General features: G+C 34.0%; 2 protein-coding genes across 3 annotated transcripts in view; both read left to right on the top strand.

The window, feature by feature from the left end:
- The first annotated feature begins 1,121 nt into the window (after window positions 1-1,121).
- On the top strand, window positions 1,122-9,929 carry LOC111389361 (chaperone protein dnaJ 50-like). 2 transcript variants are annotated; one of them, XR_002701725.1, is made up of 11 exons: window positions 1,122-1,335; window positions 1,433-1,495; window positions 1,587-1,653; window positions 6,601-6,660; window positions 7,396-7,446; window positions 7,577-7,657; window positions 8,115-8,227; window positions 8,401-8,518; window positions 8,684-8,810; window positions 9,276-9,503; window positions 9,600-9,929. XR_002701725.1 is itself a non-coding variant. In XM_023014284.1 (10 exons), the coding sequence occupies exons 1-10, from the start codon at window positions 1,214-1,216 to the stop codon at window positions 9,377-9,379; spliced, it is 906 nt and encodes a 301-aa protein (XP_022870052.1). In that variant the 5' UTR covers window positions 1,122-1,213; the 3' UTR covers window positions 9,380-9,607. The 2 variants fall into 2 exon arrangements, 1 of the variants encoding a protein (XP_022870052.1); XM_023014284.1 differs by having other exon boundaries at window positions 9,276-9,607.
- A 5,565-nt stretch (window positions 9,930-15,494) lies between these two features.
- LOC111389372 (tyrosyl-DNA phosphodiesterase 1-like) overlaps window positions 15,495-16,501 on the top strand; it is a 6,630-nt gene continuing 5,623 nt past the window's right edge. The window contains exons 1-3 of the mRNA XM_023014295.1: window positions 15,495-15,764; window positions 15,842-16,030; window positions 16,165-16,422. Of these exons, the coding sequence (XP_022870063.1) occupies window positions 15,747-15,764; window positions 15,842-16,030; window positions 16,165-16,422 (465 nt within the window). The 5' untranslated portion in view covers window positions 15,495-15,746. The remainder of the gene's footprint in view (window positions 15,765-15,841; window positions 16,031-16,164; window positions 16,423-16,501) is intronic.

Here is a 16,501-nt window from a genome sequence, read left to right as displayed (position 1 = left end):
CCTAAATTAATCGATTCAGTACCAAATTTTGAATTTTGTGCGAATACGCTCCTAAACTTTATGGATGCTGTAAATCGGTCCCTATATATTCCATAACACGAGTCAATTCCTGGGTCAAGTTCGAGGCATTACAATAATCTAAGTTATTAGCTAATTTGATAATCGTTTTGGGATATGCCACAAAAAGAATAAATTTTATCACTTCAAAAATCAAATATTTATATCTTTTAGGTTTAAACCCTAGTTATATGAGCACATGTTATTCTTTAAGAGACAATCATGGTCATGTGCAGAACACCACTCTTCAAAATCTAATATCGATGCCTTCTGATCAATGAAAATGACGACTATGATACTATGAATTGTAACTGGCGATGACAAAATGTAATAATGATCGAAAATAATTATATCAATACAGGTGGATAAAGATATTTCACATCTTTTTAAGAGCCCGTTTGATAGAATTTGTTTGAGAATAATAAGTTATTGAATAATATTTTTTGGAAAATATGTGGTTAAAAAGTAAAAAAAAACTTTATTACTTTGTGTGTAGAATATTTTTGTGTGTGAATGTATGTTGAAAAATGATCTCATAACAAACGATTTAAATTTTTAAGGATTAACATACAGGGGCTAAATCTAGAGGAGGTATAACAATTTTGTTGAACTTCGAAGGTATATATTTAGAAAGAAAAAATTGAAAATAGTGTTATTAACTTGAAACATGAAAAATAAAATAAATTCTAGGCAATACTTATTTATATGAAAATTATTAATTAAACGTGTTTGATTAATTTAATTTTCAATTAAAAAATATTATAATTTTCTATTTTTTATTGATGTGCAGATGAGAGAGGGGACAAATAAGACAGAGAAAAAAAGAGTGAATTACCTAAAAAAAAAAAACTATACATTCCTAAAAAATGTTTTTCTTGTTTTTTAGAAAAATATGATTATATAACCAAACTTAAAAAAATACTTTTCAAAGAAAAAATGTCAATCAAACACCTCCAAAATAATAATTTAGAAAAATAAAATCAATTAAACAAACTCGAATATTAATTTTGTTTAATTTATCTTGATTAATAAGTTGACGGGAATTTGAACGGCTTAAGAAAAGTCAGAAGGGCAATTTGCCAAGCAATTGTGTCCACTTCTATGTTCCGCCGAACGAAAAACGAATCCCGATTCTCGGAGCCTCGAATCATCGACGATGGCGCCACCAGGAGCAGCTATCACCTGGTGCGCACTCACAGCAATTTTCGTGGTCTCCCTCCTCATACAGCCGTCCGTCTCTATCTATTGCGATGAGGATGACTGTTACGATCTCTTAGGGTACTTTCAACAATGTCTCCTTTCCCTTCAAGTCATTCATTTCCTTGCTAATGCTACAGCATTTCAATTTTCTGATTTGTGAAGTTTGATTTTGAAGCGTCTCTCAAAATGCCAATGCCTCTGAGATCAAGAAAGCTTATTACAAGCTCTCTCTTAAATAGTAAGTTCTTCCCATTTTCAATTATAGTTTTTTTTTTTTTTTTTAATAATTTAGGTTGTTGGATGTCGTTTAATTATTTATTTTGTGTTAGTCATCCGGATAAAAATCCCGATCCCGAGTCGAAGAAGTTGTTTGTGAAAATTGCAAATGCTTATGAGGTAACTGTTTAAATTTTTAATCTGGCTGTTTATTCTATTGAAGTTTTTCAAGATAGACTTATGCATATTCGTTTCGAAAGCGCCCATCTTTTATGCAATCAAAATGGATGTTGATTCACTGACCACAACTTGTATTAGAACTGAATTGAAATGAAATCAGATTCTGTTATTGATCAAAAGTCTTTGAAATGGATGTACAAATACAGTATAAATAGGCGCCAAAAGAGAAAGAAAAAGCCAGCTGTCATAACTAACTTCCAGCTGGTAAAACTACCTACCTAACTAGCTAACTAACTTCCCAATTATATACAAAATACGCATTGGTCTAACACACCCCCTCAAGATGTGCTGTAAATGTTTCTTACACACATCTTGGATAAGAAAGGATTAAGAATAGAAGCAAGTAAAGGTTTAGTAAAAGCATCAACAATTGATCGATCCAAACTGTCTCACTTATTGTGGCTGCAAGGGCTCTATATTTAGCTTCAGCTAATGAACGAAACATTGTGGGTTGTCTTTTAGATTTCCAAGAGACCTTGGAATCACCAACAAAAAATGTAGAAACCAGCGGTGGATTTTTGTGTATCAATACAAGACCCCCAATCTACATTAGAAAATGCTCGAAGACTGATGGATGAACCAGAAAGTATTTGTGAAGAGAAGAGGAGACCTTGACCAAGACTATCTTTCAAACATCTCAGGAGATGATGAACTGCTTTAAGATTTAGCAGCATTGTTTTAGACATGTATTGACTCAATTTATGCACTACAAACGTGATATCAGGACGTGAAAGAGTCAAATAGATTAGTCTTCCAATAAATCTCCTATAAGGAGAAGCATCTTGCAGTAAATCACCATCATGAATGCTGAGGGCTATTTTTGGATCCATAAGGCTGCTTACTGGTTTGCAATCCAGATATCGTGCATCCTCAAGCAGCTGTAGTGCATATTGCCTTTGTGAGATGACAATTCCTGATGTAGAGCATGCATTTTCAATCCCCAAGAAGTACTTCAAACATTCCAGATCATTGAGATTAATTTGAGAGTGCAAAAACTCCTTTAATGAGTTAATGATTTGAATGTTAGGCCCAATTATGACAATTTCATCCACATAGACTAGCAGCGTCACAAACCTGTCATCACACCCTTTGGTGAACACGGAATAGTTGGCCTTAGATTGGGTGAAACCACATTGAATAAGGGCATGAGAGGACTTCGAATTCCATTGCCTTGAAGTCTGCTTAAGTCCATATATGGACTTGTGTAATTTACAAACTAGCATCTCCCCTGTTTGAGAGGATTATGGAACTCATAGCCAAGGGGAAGGTCCATATAAACCTCCACAATCAAGTCACCATTCAGAAATGCATTATTTACATCCAACTAGATTAAATGCCATTTATGGCAAGCTGCAAGGGCGAGCATTACGTTGACAGTTACAATCTTGTCCGATGGGGAGAAAGTATCGAAGTAATCCAACTCTTCTTGTTGTTTGTAGTCCTTTGCAATAAGGCGTGCTTTATGCCACTCAAGAGATCCATCTGATTTATATTTATTCTTATAAATCCATCGACCATGAAAAGTTTCCCAAGAGGCAAAGGAACAATAGATCACGTGTGATTAAGTTCCATAGCCTCTAGTTCAAGTTTCATAGATTCACGCCATTAAGGAAATTGAGCTGCTTGATGAAAAAATTGAGGCTCAAACTGGGATGAGATATTTAATACCAAATGTCTCTGAGGATCAGAATGTCCAATGTGATTGGGGGAATGAGTAATGAGATGATCAGTTTGAGAATTCGAATTGCAATGATAGTCTTTGAGGTACTTGGGAGGTCTAGAGGTTCTTTGGGATTTTTGAATGTCAAGGTTACTAGGAATAGTCGTGTGAATGATCAGGAGGAATGTGATCAATTGGAGATGAGGGATGTAATGACTTAGGGGAAAGAGCATCATGAGTATCTGCATTTGGGGTAAGATCACAAGGGACATGATCTAACTGGACAGACATATCATGAGGAGGAAATAAGGAAGGAAATGGTAACGCTAGATCAGGAAAAGGATCCAGCACTTGATCATCCTCTACAACAGTATGAAAAGGGAATATCTCTTCATGAAACGCATCCCTGGATATAAAAAACTAATTTGATGAAACATCAAATAGTTTGTAGCCTTTGACTCCGAATGGATATCCCAAGAAAACACATAATCTGGCTCTTGGCTGAAATTTATTCTTGTGTGCTTTGAGTGTAGATCAAAGACTAAACATCCAAAGACTTTAAGAATAGAGCATTCAGCTGGACTACCATGTAACACTTCATATGGTGTTTTATGTCGCAAAAAAGGAGATGGAGTTCTGTTGATTAAGTAGGTTGCTGTCAACACGCATTCATACCAGAATTTGATAGGAACTCTTGACTGGAAAAATAGAGCTTGGCTACATTTAAATGATGTTGATGTTTGCATTCAACCAGAATTTTGCCGTGGTCTTTCAACACACTTGAACTGATGGAATACCTCTCTCTCAGTAAAGAATTCATTGAAGGATAATTCATGAGCATTATTTGATCTAAAACTCTTAATAGCAGCATTATATTGTGTAGCAACCATATTAAAAAATGATGTACACACCCACAACATTAGTGTTTTGTTTTAGCATGTAGATCCAGGTGAATCTAGAATAATCATCAAACAAAGTTAGGAAATATCTGTATCGTGAGTGTGATGTAACATGATAAGGCCCCCCATGTCACAATGCAATAGGTCAAAGGGCTTCCTGGAAAGGTTATTATTGGACTCAAATGACAATCTTTTTTGCTTAGCCAGAGGACAAATATAGCAAGGAATATATTTATTCAATTTCGCAATATCACACACCAAGTGGTCTTTTTAACACATTTAATCTTTTAAAAGAGAGATGGCTAAGCCTATTGTGCCATATATGAGCAGAAACATTACCAACAAAAGCATTGGAAATAGAGTTAAGGACTCTGGTGTTAAGTACATACAAAACATGGACTTTTTCACCCCTGCCAATCATCATCTTGGTTGTAGCCTCCTGAATGATGAATTGATCATGAAAGACGCTCAAGGTGAGTTGTGATCCTAATAGTTAATGCACTGACTCATAATAAATTGAATTTGAATGGGGCACAAATAGAACATCATGTAGCATCAGTTTTGGACTTAATCTGATATCACCACATAGGCTGATCGGTATTCGTGTGTAGTTAGCCAAAGTGAAACTTGAATTATCAACCGTTCTCAAGTTTACAAAGGCATCAGCAATAGAGCACACATGTCTAGTGGCTCGTGAGTCCACCATCCAAATCTCTTTGGATGCAAACGTAGGACTAACTGATATGGAATGACATGTACCTCCAGCACATGAAGAGGTATTTTTGACCTGATCAATTGAAGTAGAATTCGAGCTTGAAGCTAAATGATTGGATAACATTGTTGTCAGTTGCTGATATTAACTGGTGTTCAAATTCTGCATAAAATTCCCCATACCAAGCAGTTGTTCCATCTACTTATTGAGTGAGAGAAGCAGACAACTGATTAACAGAGTTAGAAATAGAAGAATGTTGGAAATTGTCCTTGACCTTGACTTCTAACCCGGTGGATATCCATGGATTTTATAACATTTATCAACAAAATGTCCATGGCATTTGCAATGTGTACAATAAGGCCTTTCCTTCTTGAAATTTCCAAAGTTACCAATTCTTGAACCGTTATTGCGAAAACCAGAATTAGTTGCTGATTTGGCATTATCAAATCTAAATGCAAATGTGGCCACTCCATTTGCATCAGCTCCGGTAGGTTATTTACTTATTTTTCTCTGATTTTCTTCTCGAGAAATTAAGGCAAATACCTTATTAATGGGAGGTAGAGGATCTATAAGTAGTATCTGACCTCTAGCTTGAGAGAATGATTCCCATGAGAAATGATGTAATGACTCCATTTGATAGTGTTTGTTCATTTCCTTAACACCACTGCAAGTACACTTTCCATAGCTACAGTTAGGTCGAAAATTACTCAATTCGTCCCACATAGTTTTGAGTTTAGTAAAATACGCACTTATACTGTTTTGATCTTGAGTTAAATTCATCGGATCCCTCCTTAGTTGAAAGATCCATGGTCCATTACTCTTTTGGAATTTTTCCTTGAGATCATTCCAGATTTCATATGCTGTAGAAACATAGATTATGCTAGCTGAAATCTCTTCCGAAATTGAATTAAAGATGCTAGAGATCATCATATTATTATTCCGAACCCATGAATTGACCAAATTAGGATTTGCTCATGGATGACCTTGAATCAGAATTGTTTTCAGATTGTGTTGATTCCATCAGAATAAAAAAGAAATCGATGCAGGATAAAAAGAAGAAAGAGATGAACGCTGGAAGGAATATGCTCTGATACCGTATTAGAATTGAATTGAAATGAAAATCAGATGTTGTTATTGATCAGAAGTCTTTGAAATGTATGTGCAAATACAGCATAAATAGGCGCCAAAAGAGAGAGAAAAAGCCACCCGTCATAACAAATTTCCAGCTGGTAAAACTATTTGTCTAATTAGCTAACTAAATTCCCAAGTATATACAAAATACACATTGGTTCTAATAACTTGCTTTACTTTATCTGATAAAGTTCATTTAAGAGAAAATGTTGGATTTTCATTGTCACAGACTAGATGATAAAATCATTGAAGATAGAAAAAATGATTTAAATCTTTTGTCAAATTTCTAATTGGAATATTGACTACTTCAAGAATCAAGTGTTTTTGGCAAATTAATTAAATTATTATTATTATTATTATTATTATTATTATTATTATTAATTTTAATATTATATCGTGCTATTAAACTATAAGATCGTTCAATTAACAGTCCAGATGATGTAATTTTATTATGGTATTGTAAATGGCTTCTGTGATAATTGTAGATTTTGAAAGATGAAGCTACAAGGGAGCAGTACGATTACGCAATTGCACACCCGGAGGAGGTTAGTATAGTTGATGATTTGCCTATACTTTGATGTATACTGTCTGCATACATGCTGAGAGTTATCGATGCTATGCATTATCATATTTGTGGCGTTCTCTTTGTAAATAGGAAAATCAATTATCTAGAGCCTAAAACACTATTCCTGTAATGCACTTGTAAATGAGTCATCCGCCACTGATGATGAATGATCCTGCATGAATTATCATCATCTTCATTATTTTTCTCCCATGGTGGAAAGATTGCAAGGGAATAGAGAGATGCTTTTTCTCAAGTCTGAAGTTGACACTGCCATAATGAAGCAAGTTAGAGTTGTCATTTCGAGTTTTGTTCGATCAATTCAGTGCCATGAAAGTATATTTATCCTACCATTGACCTTGGTACATGTTACCTGTCATAAATGATGAGTTATGAAAGATTGGTTTAAACTAAAGGCCAGGCTTTACTGGATGAATAACAGAAAAATCCTGATAAGGATTTCATGTGTTGAGAAGAGGAATTTTTTAATCATACCAAATCTTCGATGTGTTTTTGCATTTGTTACAATAGATTATGCTGATCTAAGAAAATTTGGACCAGTACAAAATATAGAAGCAAGTGTTCAAATAATTTTCTCTGCATTTGATGTCCACTCATCTTTTATTTTTTTTAAATTTATCAAGAGCAACCATTTCTTTTGATAGTTAGGTTGTTAACATAATTAGGTATTCTTAAACTTTATCTCCTTGTTTATTAGGTATTCTATAACGCAGCTAGATACTACCATTCTTACTATGGCCACAAAACAGTAAGAACATTTTACATTTTCTTTCTAATCTTTTATATACTCAGCTTATTCCAGATTAACATGACTTAGAAAGTTTAGTCTTCATTCTGTTATCAATCTATATTTTGATATTAATGATTTCTTTTGCTAGGATCCTCGGGCTGTCCTTGTGGGGCTTCTTTTGGTGCTCTCTGGATTCCAGTATTTAAACCAGTGGACAAGGTATACACAGGTAACTGGAGACATTGTCTCTCTCATAAAAGGTTATCATTGGATATATTTAGGGAAATGTTAATATTAGGATGCAACATAAAAGCTTAAATGAAGTATAAATTGTCTTTAGTTTATTCTATATCCAATATGATACAAGCTACATTATGTGGGACATTCTTATTAGCCATAGATTTGAATTTGTTAGGTAGTTGCTATTTCTTATTTCATATTCACTTGTACATCAGAGTTCAGAAACAGTTATTCTATCAGAGAAGTATTTTCATACATTAACAATGTATTATCAACTAGTAGGCATTATGCTCAACAAATGTAGATAGTAATGTAACTGCCTCACTATTACTAGACTATGCAGAGAAGAGTAAGCTGTGCACATACGTGGTATAGAAGCTATGAAACTTGGCTTATCATCTTTGCTTCCTACTCTTCCACTGTACTAAGTTCTCTTGTCGTTTCAGGCTATTGATATGGTCAAGAAGTCACCCGCCTACAAAAATAAGCTAAAGGCCTTGGAACTTGAACGCACTGGGGGAACGACAATTAAGAAGAAAAGTAACAAGCAAGTAGATAAGTACGTTTATTTTGAATACATATGGTTTTGAGTTGTCAGACATTTCTATATTTCTCATTGAGCTCGATTGGATACCTTTTCTTTTAGGATTTTGATTCTATTTGCACTCATTAATTTACTTTTTTCATGGATTTTTTGAGGTAAAGATGAGTAAAGTACCCTTTTTGTGGCAGGAAGCTACAGGAAGAGCTCAGCAAGGAACTTGATTTGCAGATAAAGGGTGCTGAAAAGCCCTCTGTTTGGGAACTTTTGGGCATTCGTTTCTTGCTACTCCCTTACACCGTCGGGAAGGTTGGTGTAATCTTCTTTCTAACACTAATTACCGATGCATGAAAAGAATGCCTTAATTTTTCTGGCTGTTCTCATTCGTTATCTTTTGTGGCTGCTGTGCACTTTTAACCTGAAATCTTAAATTTAATTGTGCATAATAAGATTTCTGATTTTTGCTGTCCACAGCTTCTCTTATGGTATGGATGTTGGTTCTGGAGATACAAGGTGAAACGAGCTCCATATTCGTGGGAAGATGCCTCCTATCTAACAAGAAGATCTCTTGGAGCACCTTCTGATTCATGGAGATATATAGGTAGGAGAGCTTGTCCGTCTCAAAATTCAACCTGTGCTTAGATAGTGTGGGCTGTTTTTATATTCAGTTGCAATCTTAATTCTAGGTTACCTTAGGAATGCTGATATCTTTATGAGGTTTCTCAACTTTCTGTACTCACATATTGAGACTCACTTCAATTTGTTTATTTGAACCCACCTGGAAATATGGTTGCTGTCATGTGGATCAAGTCATTCACTTTCTAGATAGCCAACCATAACGAGGGTAAAATATGGGAGTGACAGTAGTGATATTTGATGATTTCTGATATCACTTGCCTCCTTGCCCAAGAGGCTTTCCTATCGTGGAGGGGACAGTTTCTGATAACAATTTTTCTAGTCATAATTTTGGCAGTTCGCATGTAGCTTTTATTATCTGTGTTGAGCTGGAATTTCTGATTGTACGGTTTTGGTTCTTCAGTCTAATTCTTTCTATTGTGTCCTCTAGATGAATCAACCAAGGAAGATCTTATTCAGAGACGACTATGGGAAAAAGCCAACTTGGAGAGCTATATGGCGGAGATGAGGAAGGAATCAAAACGCAGAAGATAGAAGTTTTGTGACACAGCCTGGTGACCGTGATTATCCTGTACTCTATTGCAGGAAAGCAGGCGCGAGAATTTTTTACGGAGAGAAGCGTTTAATATACAAAAGAAAAGCCAAACCATAGCACATGGTATAATTATTTTTGCAGCCTCAGTGTACAGAATTATAATATTTATGTTTTCATAAGGTCAGTTTAAATTTTCAAAATATTAAATTAATTTTGTAGGTTACATTGGGATTATGATTCAAATAATTGAAGTTACTTTTTAGCAAATCTGGCTATTCTAGCCCCACAACAAACGGCTAGATCCGAGGCATACAAATACAGGACTTAACTCTTAGGATTGCAAATCTCCCTGGTGGATCGTTTAGTCTGCAGCACAATTTCTGATGCTAAGGATCCTCAAGAGAGACAATAGCAGAGCATACTTTTGTTACTTCTCAAATTGCTGGTTTAACATGACTGTTGAAACAAATATTAGTATTCCGGATTTCTCGTGAGAAACATAGAGAAATTAGAAACTCATGATCTAAAGGAACTCAAAGATTTATTTTCTGAAACGTTTCGATGATCCACAAGAAAGGAGGAGAGTCTCCTTCAATAGTACAATGATTTTAATAACCGGACAAACATGACATATGACTTGAGTACACATCATTTAACTCATGTCCACGACATTTAACACATGTAGGATACGAGTACAATAATTATCCAAGTCGACACACAACTTTTGACTGTAGTAGATCCTACTTTAATAAAGCAAACAATGTTTTATCAATTATTTTGCAAAATGACAGATGACTCATACAAAATGATAAAATATTTTGATCTGAGATGATCTTTTGCAAATTATGGAGTGCCTAAATTTGCTGCTATGGTTGGTTCATCCGAGTCTTTAGAGTTTGATGATAATCATAGTATTTTCCACCACGGCATATTTTCTTCTCTCTCCATTTCCTTTTTCTTCTTCAAACTGTCGTTCAAATTTCTCAAAATTGTAAAAGTCAAGAGGATCAAAAGATTGAGACCATGGACCTTGGGAATCTAGAAGTTGGGACATTGTCAATTTTGGTTGGCTTGAGCTCATTCCTTCTTGTAACATCGGCTCTGGCTGGCTTGCTGGTTTGAGTTCATTGGTTCTTTTCCTCTTTTCCTTGTAAGATGTGGATTTTCTCGCCCCATGTGAAGAGTCGTACAAAAAACATTTTCATTTAACATTTTCCAATGTCTCTCTCTGAGTTGGTGCCCTTCAGGAGTATCTTCTGAGTATTTAACTATCTGTCCCAAAGTCTGTGTTGGTCGTCCCAGATATAATTGTTTCCAACAATTATCAAAATGATAATCCTCGGGGCGAATAATTGGATACCAATTGTGAATCTGGCTTAAGCTTTCCATATGAGCCCGAATGTCTTAGTGGATTCTCTGAGCGTAGTCTATTGGAAGAATTTCCCATGGAGCATCATCTTCAATTTTTGGCCAAATCTCTAGAGGAATTGTTTGATTTATTTCTGCCATTTTTCTTTTGAATGTTCTGAACTCTTGAGGGTATCTTTCCCATTCTTTGTGGAGATTGAATGGCTGGACCGCATATTCTCGAACATGAGAGAGATGTCGATAGTATCCTGATTCAGTAAAATAATCCTATCTTTGAAATACGAGGATCACATGAACATTAATAGATGAAGTTCTAAGATCTTTGAATTTTAAATAAAAATTTCGAAATTTTTCTCTCTAATGTGAGAGAGTATAAAACCATTCAAAAAATCTTATAATTTCATTGTTTGAATGAGAAATGAATTCTGGGTAATCCTTCCAAAGTTGTGAAGTTTTTTCTGAAAGGTATGAAACCATGATATCAGCATTAAAACAGATTGGAACTTGATATGTCTCAAAAAGATACAATAAAAAAAAAAAAAAAATCTTTTGAAAACTTTTCTTCAATTTGTCCTGGATTAAAATAAAAGAGGTTTAAAAATGAATATTCTGGATGAAAGCCAAGTCCACCAAAAAGTTGGATCCCATTTTGTCTAATAACAATGGATTGATATTTCGCATGAGTTCCTTCGATCTTGAGTGGATAATTTGATTTCTAATGAGAGTTTGAATTTCAGGAGGAAAGTTTTGAATAGGAGGATTTTGTAAGAATGAGTTTGAGGATGGATACATCATGCAGATGGTAGGGATTTGTGATTGGATAGGAGGTTTTGTTTTGGAGAGTAAATCAAGTAAAAGATTGTGTTTGCCTTTAATATGTTTGACTTCAAAGTCAAAATTGGAAAATCATTGTGCGCATATTAAAAGTTGTGAATTTGGAATCTGGTTCTTTTTTAATTGAGCATTTGAGGAAATGCCTTCAAGTCCATTTCTACCAGAAATTTGTGACCAATAAGATGGAATTGAAACTTTTCTATTCCCCGTTTTACTCCAAGAATCTTCTTGAACGTTGAATGATAATGCTTCTCAGATTCTTTGAACATACCACTTTTGTAGCCACAAATTCTTCTTTCGCCATCCTTTTCTTCTAAAAGCACTGCTCTCCAATATAAATCACTTGCATCTGTTTGTAGAATTCTTTTTTCCATCAGTGGGAATTTTTAGTGCCAGAAGATTATAGACTTCTTGTTTGATTCTTTTGATGGCCTGGGTTTGTCTGGGTGACCATTGTGGAGGATTTTTCTTGAGCATCTCCTGTAAAGGTCGTATAACAGGAGCCAACTGTTTGAAAAAGTATGTCATGTAGTTTACTACACCAAGAAATTGTTGGACCCGTTGTTTTGTTAAATTCTCATCGGGAAATTTGAGGAGCTCTTCAACAATGTGTGGCTGGAGTGAATAGCTACCATTTTTTATATGCATCCCGAGAAAATAAATTTCAGATACTGCAATGATCATATTTTCCTGTGATAGCATGATCCTATGTTCTGTGACAATTTTCGTGAACATTTGGCGTAGTAACTCGTGGATATCCTTATTTTCAGAGAACAATAGTATATCATCAATATAAATCAATGCTGTTTTTAGTAGCAGCTAAAAGATTTTAACCATTGCCTTCTGAAATAATGAAGGTGCCGTTTTCAGCCCAAAAGGCATAACCGTCCATTGAAAATGTTGATTAGGTACACAGAATGATTTTAACCATTGCCTTCTAAAATTATAAAGGCGCTGTTTTCAGCCCAAAAGGCATGACCGTCCACTGAAAATGTTGATTAGGTACACAAAATGTTATTTTGTGCCTTTCTTCTGGTTTAATCCCTAATTGCCAGAAACCTGCCTTCAGATCAAATTTTGAAAAAATCTTTACTTTTGCCAGATTTGCAAACATGATTTCTCTATTGGGGAGAGAAAACTTATCATCTGCAAGAAAATGATTCAGCGACTTATAATCAATGACAAGTCTTAACTTTCTTCTTATTTGCTCACTTCTTTTGTTGACATAATTTGCTTGACATGCCCACTGTGATGTAGTGGGTTCTATGAGTCCTTCTGACTGTAATTGAGTCAATTTTTTTGTGGCAAGCTCCAAATGTTCAGGACTCATCCCAGTGTGACTCGCTTTTGTTGGATTGATATCCTCATTCTTTTTGAAAGGCAATGTTATAAAAAAGTCTGGGTTTTTCCAAAGAGGCTTTGTGCATTTGGTAAGGAATTCTGTATGAGATTTTGCACAACAATCTCTTATAACAGTTTCTGTTATGGTTGGTATTGTGAGGGTAAAATATGTGATTGATTCAATATAAGGGATAAAGTAGGATTTGAATTTGAGTCCATTTGAAAGAGGTCTAGCCCGTCTTTCCCATAACAGTTTGATAACATCAAAACCAATAACAAGATCTTTTCCTAGTAATAATGATCCAAGTAGTTTATGAGAAATATTTAGCTCAAGGAAGAATTGGAGTGTTACTGGTTTACTGATAAGTTCTGTGGCAAAGTATTCATTATTGGTTGCTTGAAAGATTTTTTGATAGGGTTTCCACATGTTTTTTGGGAGTATTGTTGGGTTAAGAATTGAGGATACCGCTCTTGTATCGAGTAATGCTGCAACTGTAACAGGTCATTCATACTTTTCGGGGAAAAGCTTGATTCCAATCATTGGTACTGCCAATGAAAGATTTATAACCTGCATTCTAAAACATTCTTGCATGCTTTCATTAATCCTGTCATTAATATGAGTATCATCATTGTATTCAAGAGTGAAAATGGTTTCCGGTTATTATGCTTCTTCTTCTGAAAACAATGACTCCAAGTCCTCTTCATCGAGATCAACTTGAGTTCCTTAAAGGTTCTGGTTGAGAATTTTGCATTTTCTTTTACTAGAGCAACTTTTTTGCAAAATGACATTTTGTTTTCCACAAATAAAATATCTGTTTACCTTCCTTGATGAATTTTTTTCCCTAAAAAATCTCTTTTTTGAAGGAAACTTGGAAAATCTTTGCCTTTTCTTGAAACTTCTAGTTCTGTATTTTTGAGGCTTTGAGCATTCACATCCTCTTTCTACATTTCTGCATTTTATTTTTAAACTCAGTTGATCACAGGCTTTTCCAAATTGTTTTTCGTTCATGTTAAAATCACCAAAGAGTTTTTAGTTTCTTTAAATTTTAATCACACATTCTTCAAAAAATACTTTTGAAAACTCTATATTTTCTTCTATAATGAGAGACAAACAAGTTCAAGGTGGCACAATCCCCAATGAAGAACTTGTTCCTATAGGTATCAAAACATTGCTATGTTGAGATATTTTATGGTCTCTTGAGGAAATGGATATTCGTAGAAAAAGGTTTAATTTTTATTTTTATATTTTTTTCTCTCCACTCAGACAAATTCACCTATTTGGATTCTTATATTTATAGTAATTTGTATATTTATCCAATGAGATTATGGATTTGTTGCATTATGGAAGGTTTGGTCACTGTTTGATGTCAATTACATCTTGTTTGAGAGTGATTTTTCATCTCAAAAAATTAATTTTTTTTACCATTATTTCACTATTTCAGTCGTAAAGTTTGACTTATCTCTTATATATATATTTATTTATTTATTTATTTATTTAAATAATTTTTAAAATAGTGATTTTTTGGAGAATGTGTGATTAAAAAGTATAAATTTTTTTTTAGGTTTATATGTATAAAGTATTTATTCTGAAAATATGTATCTAAAAATGGGTAATTTAAAAAATAAAATTGAAAATGGTAAACAAATGAGGAGTTGGCAAGATATATGCACTTCCTCGAGAATAATAAAATTGAAAATTGAAAAATAAAATTGAAATTTGATCTTGATATTTTGACAATATTTGTGGTTTCTCAAACAAAAGGTTAGCTTCATAGTCAAACTCAAACATTAAGTTAAGCATATATTTGTGATTATACTTAATTATTATTCAAACCTTGTCTCCTTGTTCGATGATTTTTCTTTTTCCTGAAAAATGCTTTTTGAATAATGTTTTAGGAGAGTGTGTACTTAAGCCCTCGTTTGAGCCCTCTTATTTGGAGATTATAATGTTTTGAATAGTATTTTTTTTTAAAAAAAATGAGTGGTTAAAAAGAAAAGACAAATTTTTGGTTTACATGTAATATTATTTTATTGAAAATTATGTGATTAAAAATAGGAGAGAGAAAATTTAATTTAATTTATTGAGAAATAATGGGGGTCAGGGGTTAAAATGTTACGGAATTTTTTTGGATTTATTTGTAAAATAATTTATTGTGTAAATGTGTGTTGAAAATAATCTTAGGTCTCGTTTAATACCTATTTTTTTCAAAATGTATTTTTCTCCCTCTTCTTTTCAACCATATATTATTTATTAAAATAATATTACACGTAAATCAAAAATTTTTCCTTATTTTTTAACCACATATTTCCCATCAATTTACTATTCAAAAATATATTTTTAAATAAAAATACATCTCAAACATTTTTGAAAAAATGGAGATCAAACAAGAATGTATTTTTTTAAATCTCCATGTTTTCAAGAATGTATTTTTTTAAAACTCATTTTCAACCACACATTCTTCTATAAAATAATTATACACAAATTTCAAAAATTTATTATTATTTTTTAACGACACATTCTTAAAAAACAACTATTCCATAATGCATTTTATCATAGAAATGAGAATCAAACAGGTCAAACGGAGGCCATAATTTTTGTGGTTCGCAAATTGATAACATCAGCCAAACATATGCTATGTTTTTCGTGTTCATATAAACGAAAACCTGCCGCTCCGGCGCCGGCGCCGCATTTGCAACTCTCCGATACTTAACTTCCCGTTCCTCGTCTCATTATTTTTCCGACCTAAATTCACAAGTAATTTCCCCTGGGCCCCAATCCACTCTCTCATATTCACTCATCATCCTCACTTTTTCCGACTCACGATGACCGCTGACAATCAGGTAAAAACGCCTCATTTTTATTTATTTATGGGTTCCCATTACTTTTGATTGATTATATTTCGTTCTTTCGTTTCAAGGTTGGATTTTTGGTGCCTCTGAATCCTAGTAACTTGGAGGAACAAAAGGACTCTTCAATTCCCAAAATTTCACTCGCTGAGGGCATTAATTACGTTGGCCGCAATTGCATTCCGGTAATTGATAAACGGCTCAGTAGGAAGCATCTTACACTCAACATCTCCGCCAATGGTTCTGCCGAAATTCTCGTTGTACGCCTATGCTCTTTTTTCACTGTTGTGTATTATTTTGATGATGCCGGATCAATGTACATAAAGTACTGAGTTTTCTTTTTACTTGTTTAATGCTATTGTTGGAATAGTTAATTATTGGAACTGAAATGCAGGAAGGAACGAATCCAGTTGTAGTAAGGGCCAGGAATGAGAGAAAAAAGCTTTTATCTGGAGAAAAATGCACAATTGGAAATGGTGATGTTTTGGAAATGATACCTGGGCATTACCTTTTCAAGTACCTGATCGCGAAGAACATGGAAAGTTCATCAAAACAGAAAAGACCTCTGAATAAAGAAAGCAATAGCAGCAAAGACCAGGCTTATAGTAGCAAGAAAACACGGAACATTTGTGAGGACACTTTGGTGAGAAAGGTACAGCCCTTCCTGTTTTCATTTATGCTAAAATACTACTGTTGAAGAGTGCAAAGTTTTGAATTTAACACTTTATTTT

Source organism: Olea europaea, unplaced genomic scaffold (assembly GCF_002742605.1).
Source record: "Olea europaea var. sylvestris unplaced genomic scaffold, O_europaea_v1 scaffold586, whole genome shotgun sequence".
NCBI lineage: Eukaryota > Viridiplantae > Streptophyta > Magnoliopsida > Lamiales > Oleaceae > Olea > Olea europaea.
The sequence above is the reverse complement of the archived record's forward strand: the minus strand, read 5'-3'. Positions and strand labels throughout refer to the sequence as shown.

Coding starts and splice junctions, on each gene's coding strand:
- LOC111389361 (XM_023014284.1), top strand. CDS start 1,214: ATGGCGCCACCAGGAGCAGCTATCACCTGGTGCGCACTCACAGCAATT. Junction 7,658..8,114: donor AGTGGACAAGGTATACACAG/GTAACTGGAGAC, acceptor TTGTCGTTTCAG/GCTATTGATATGGTCAAGAA. Junction 8,228..8,400: donor AGTAACAAGCAAGTAGATAA/GTACGTTTATTT, acceptor TTTTTGTGGCAG/GAAGCTACAGGAAGAGCTCA.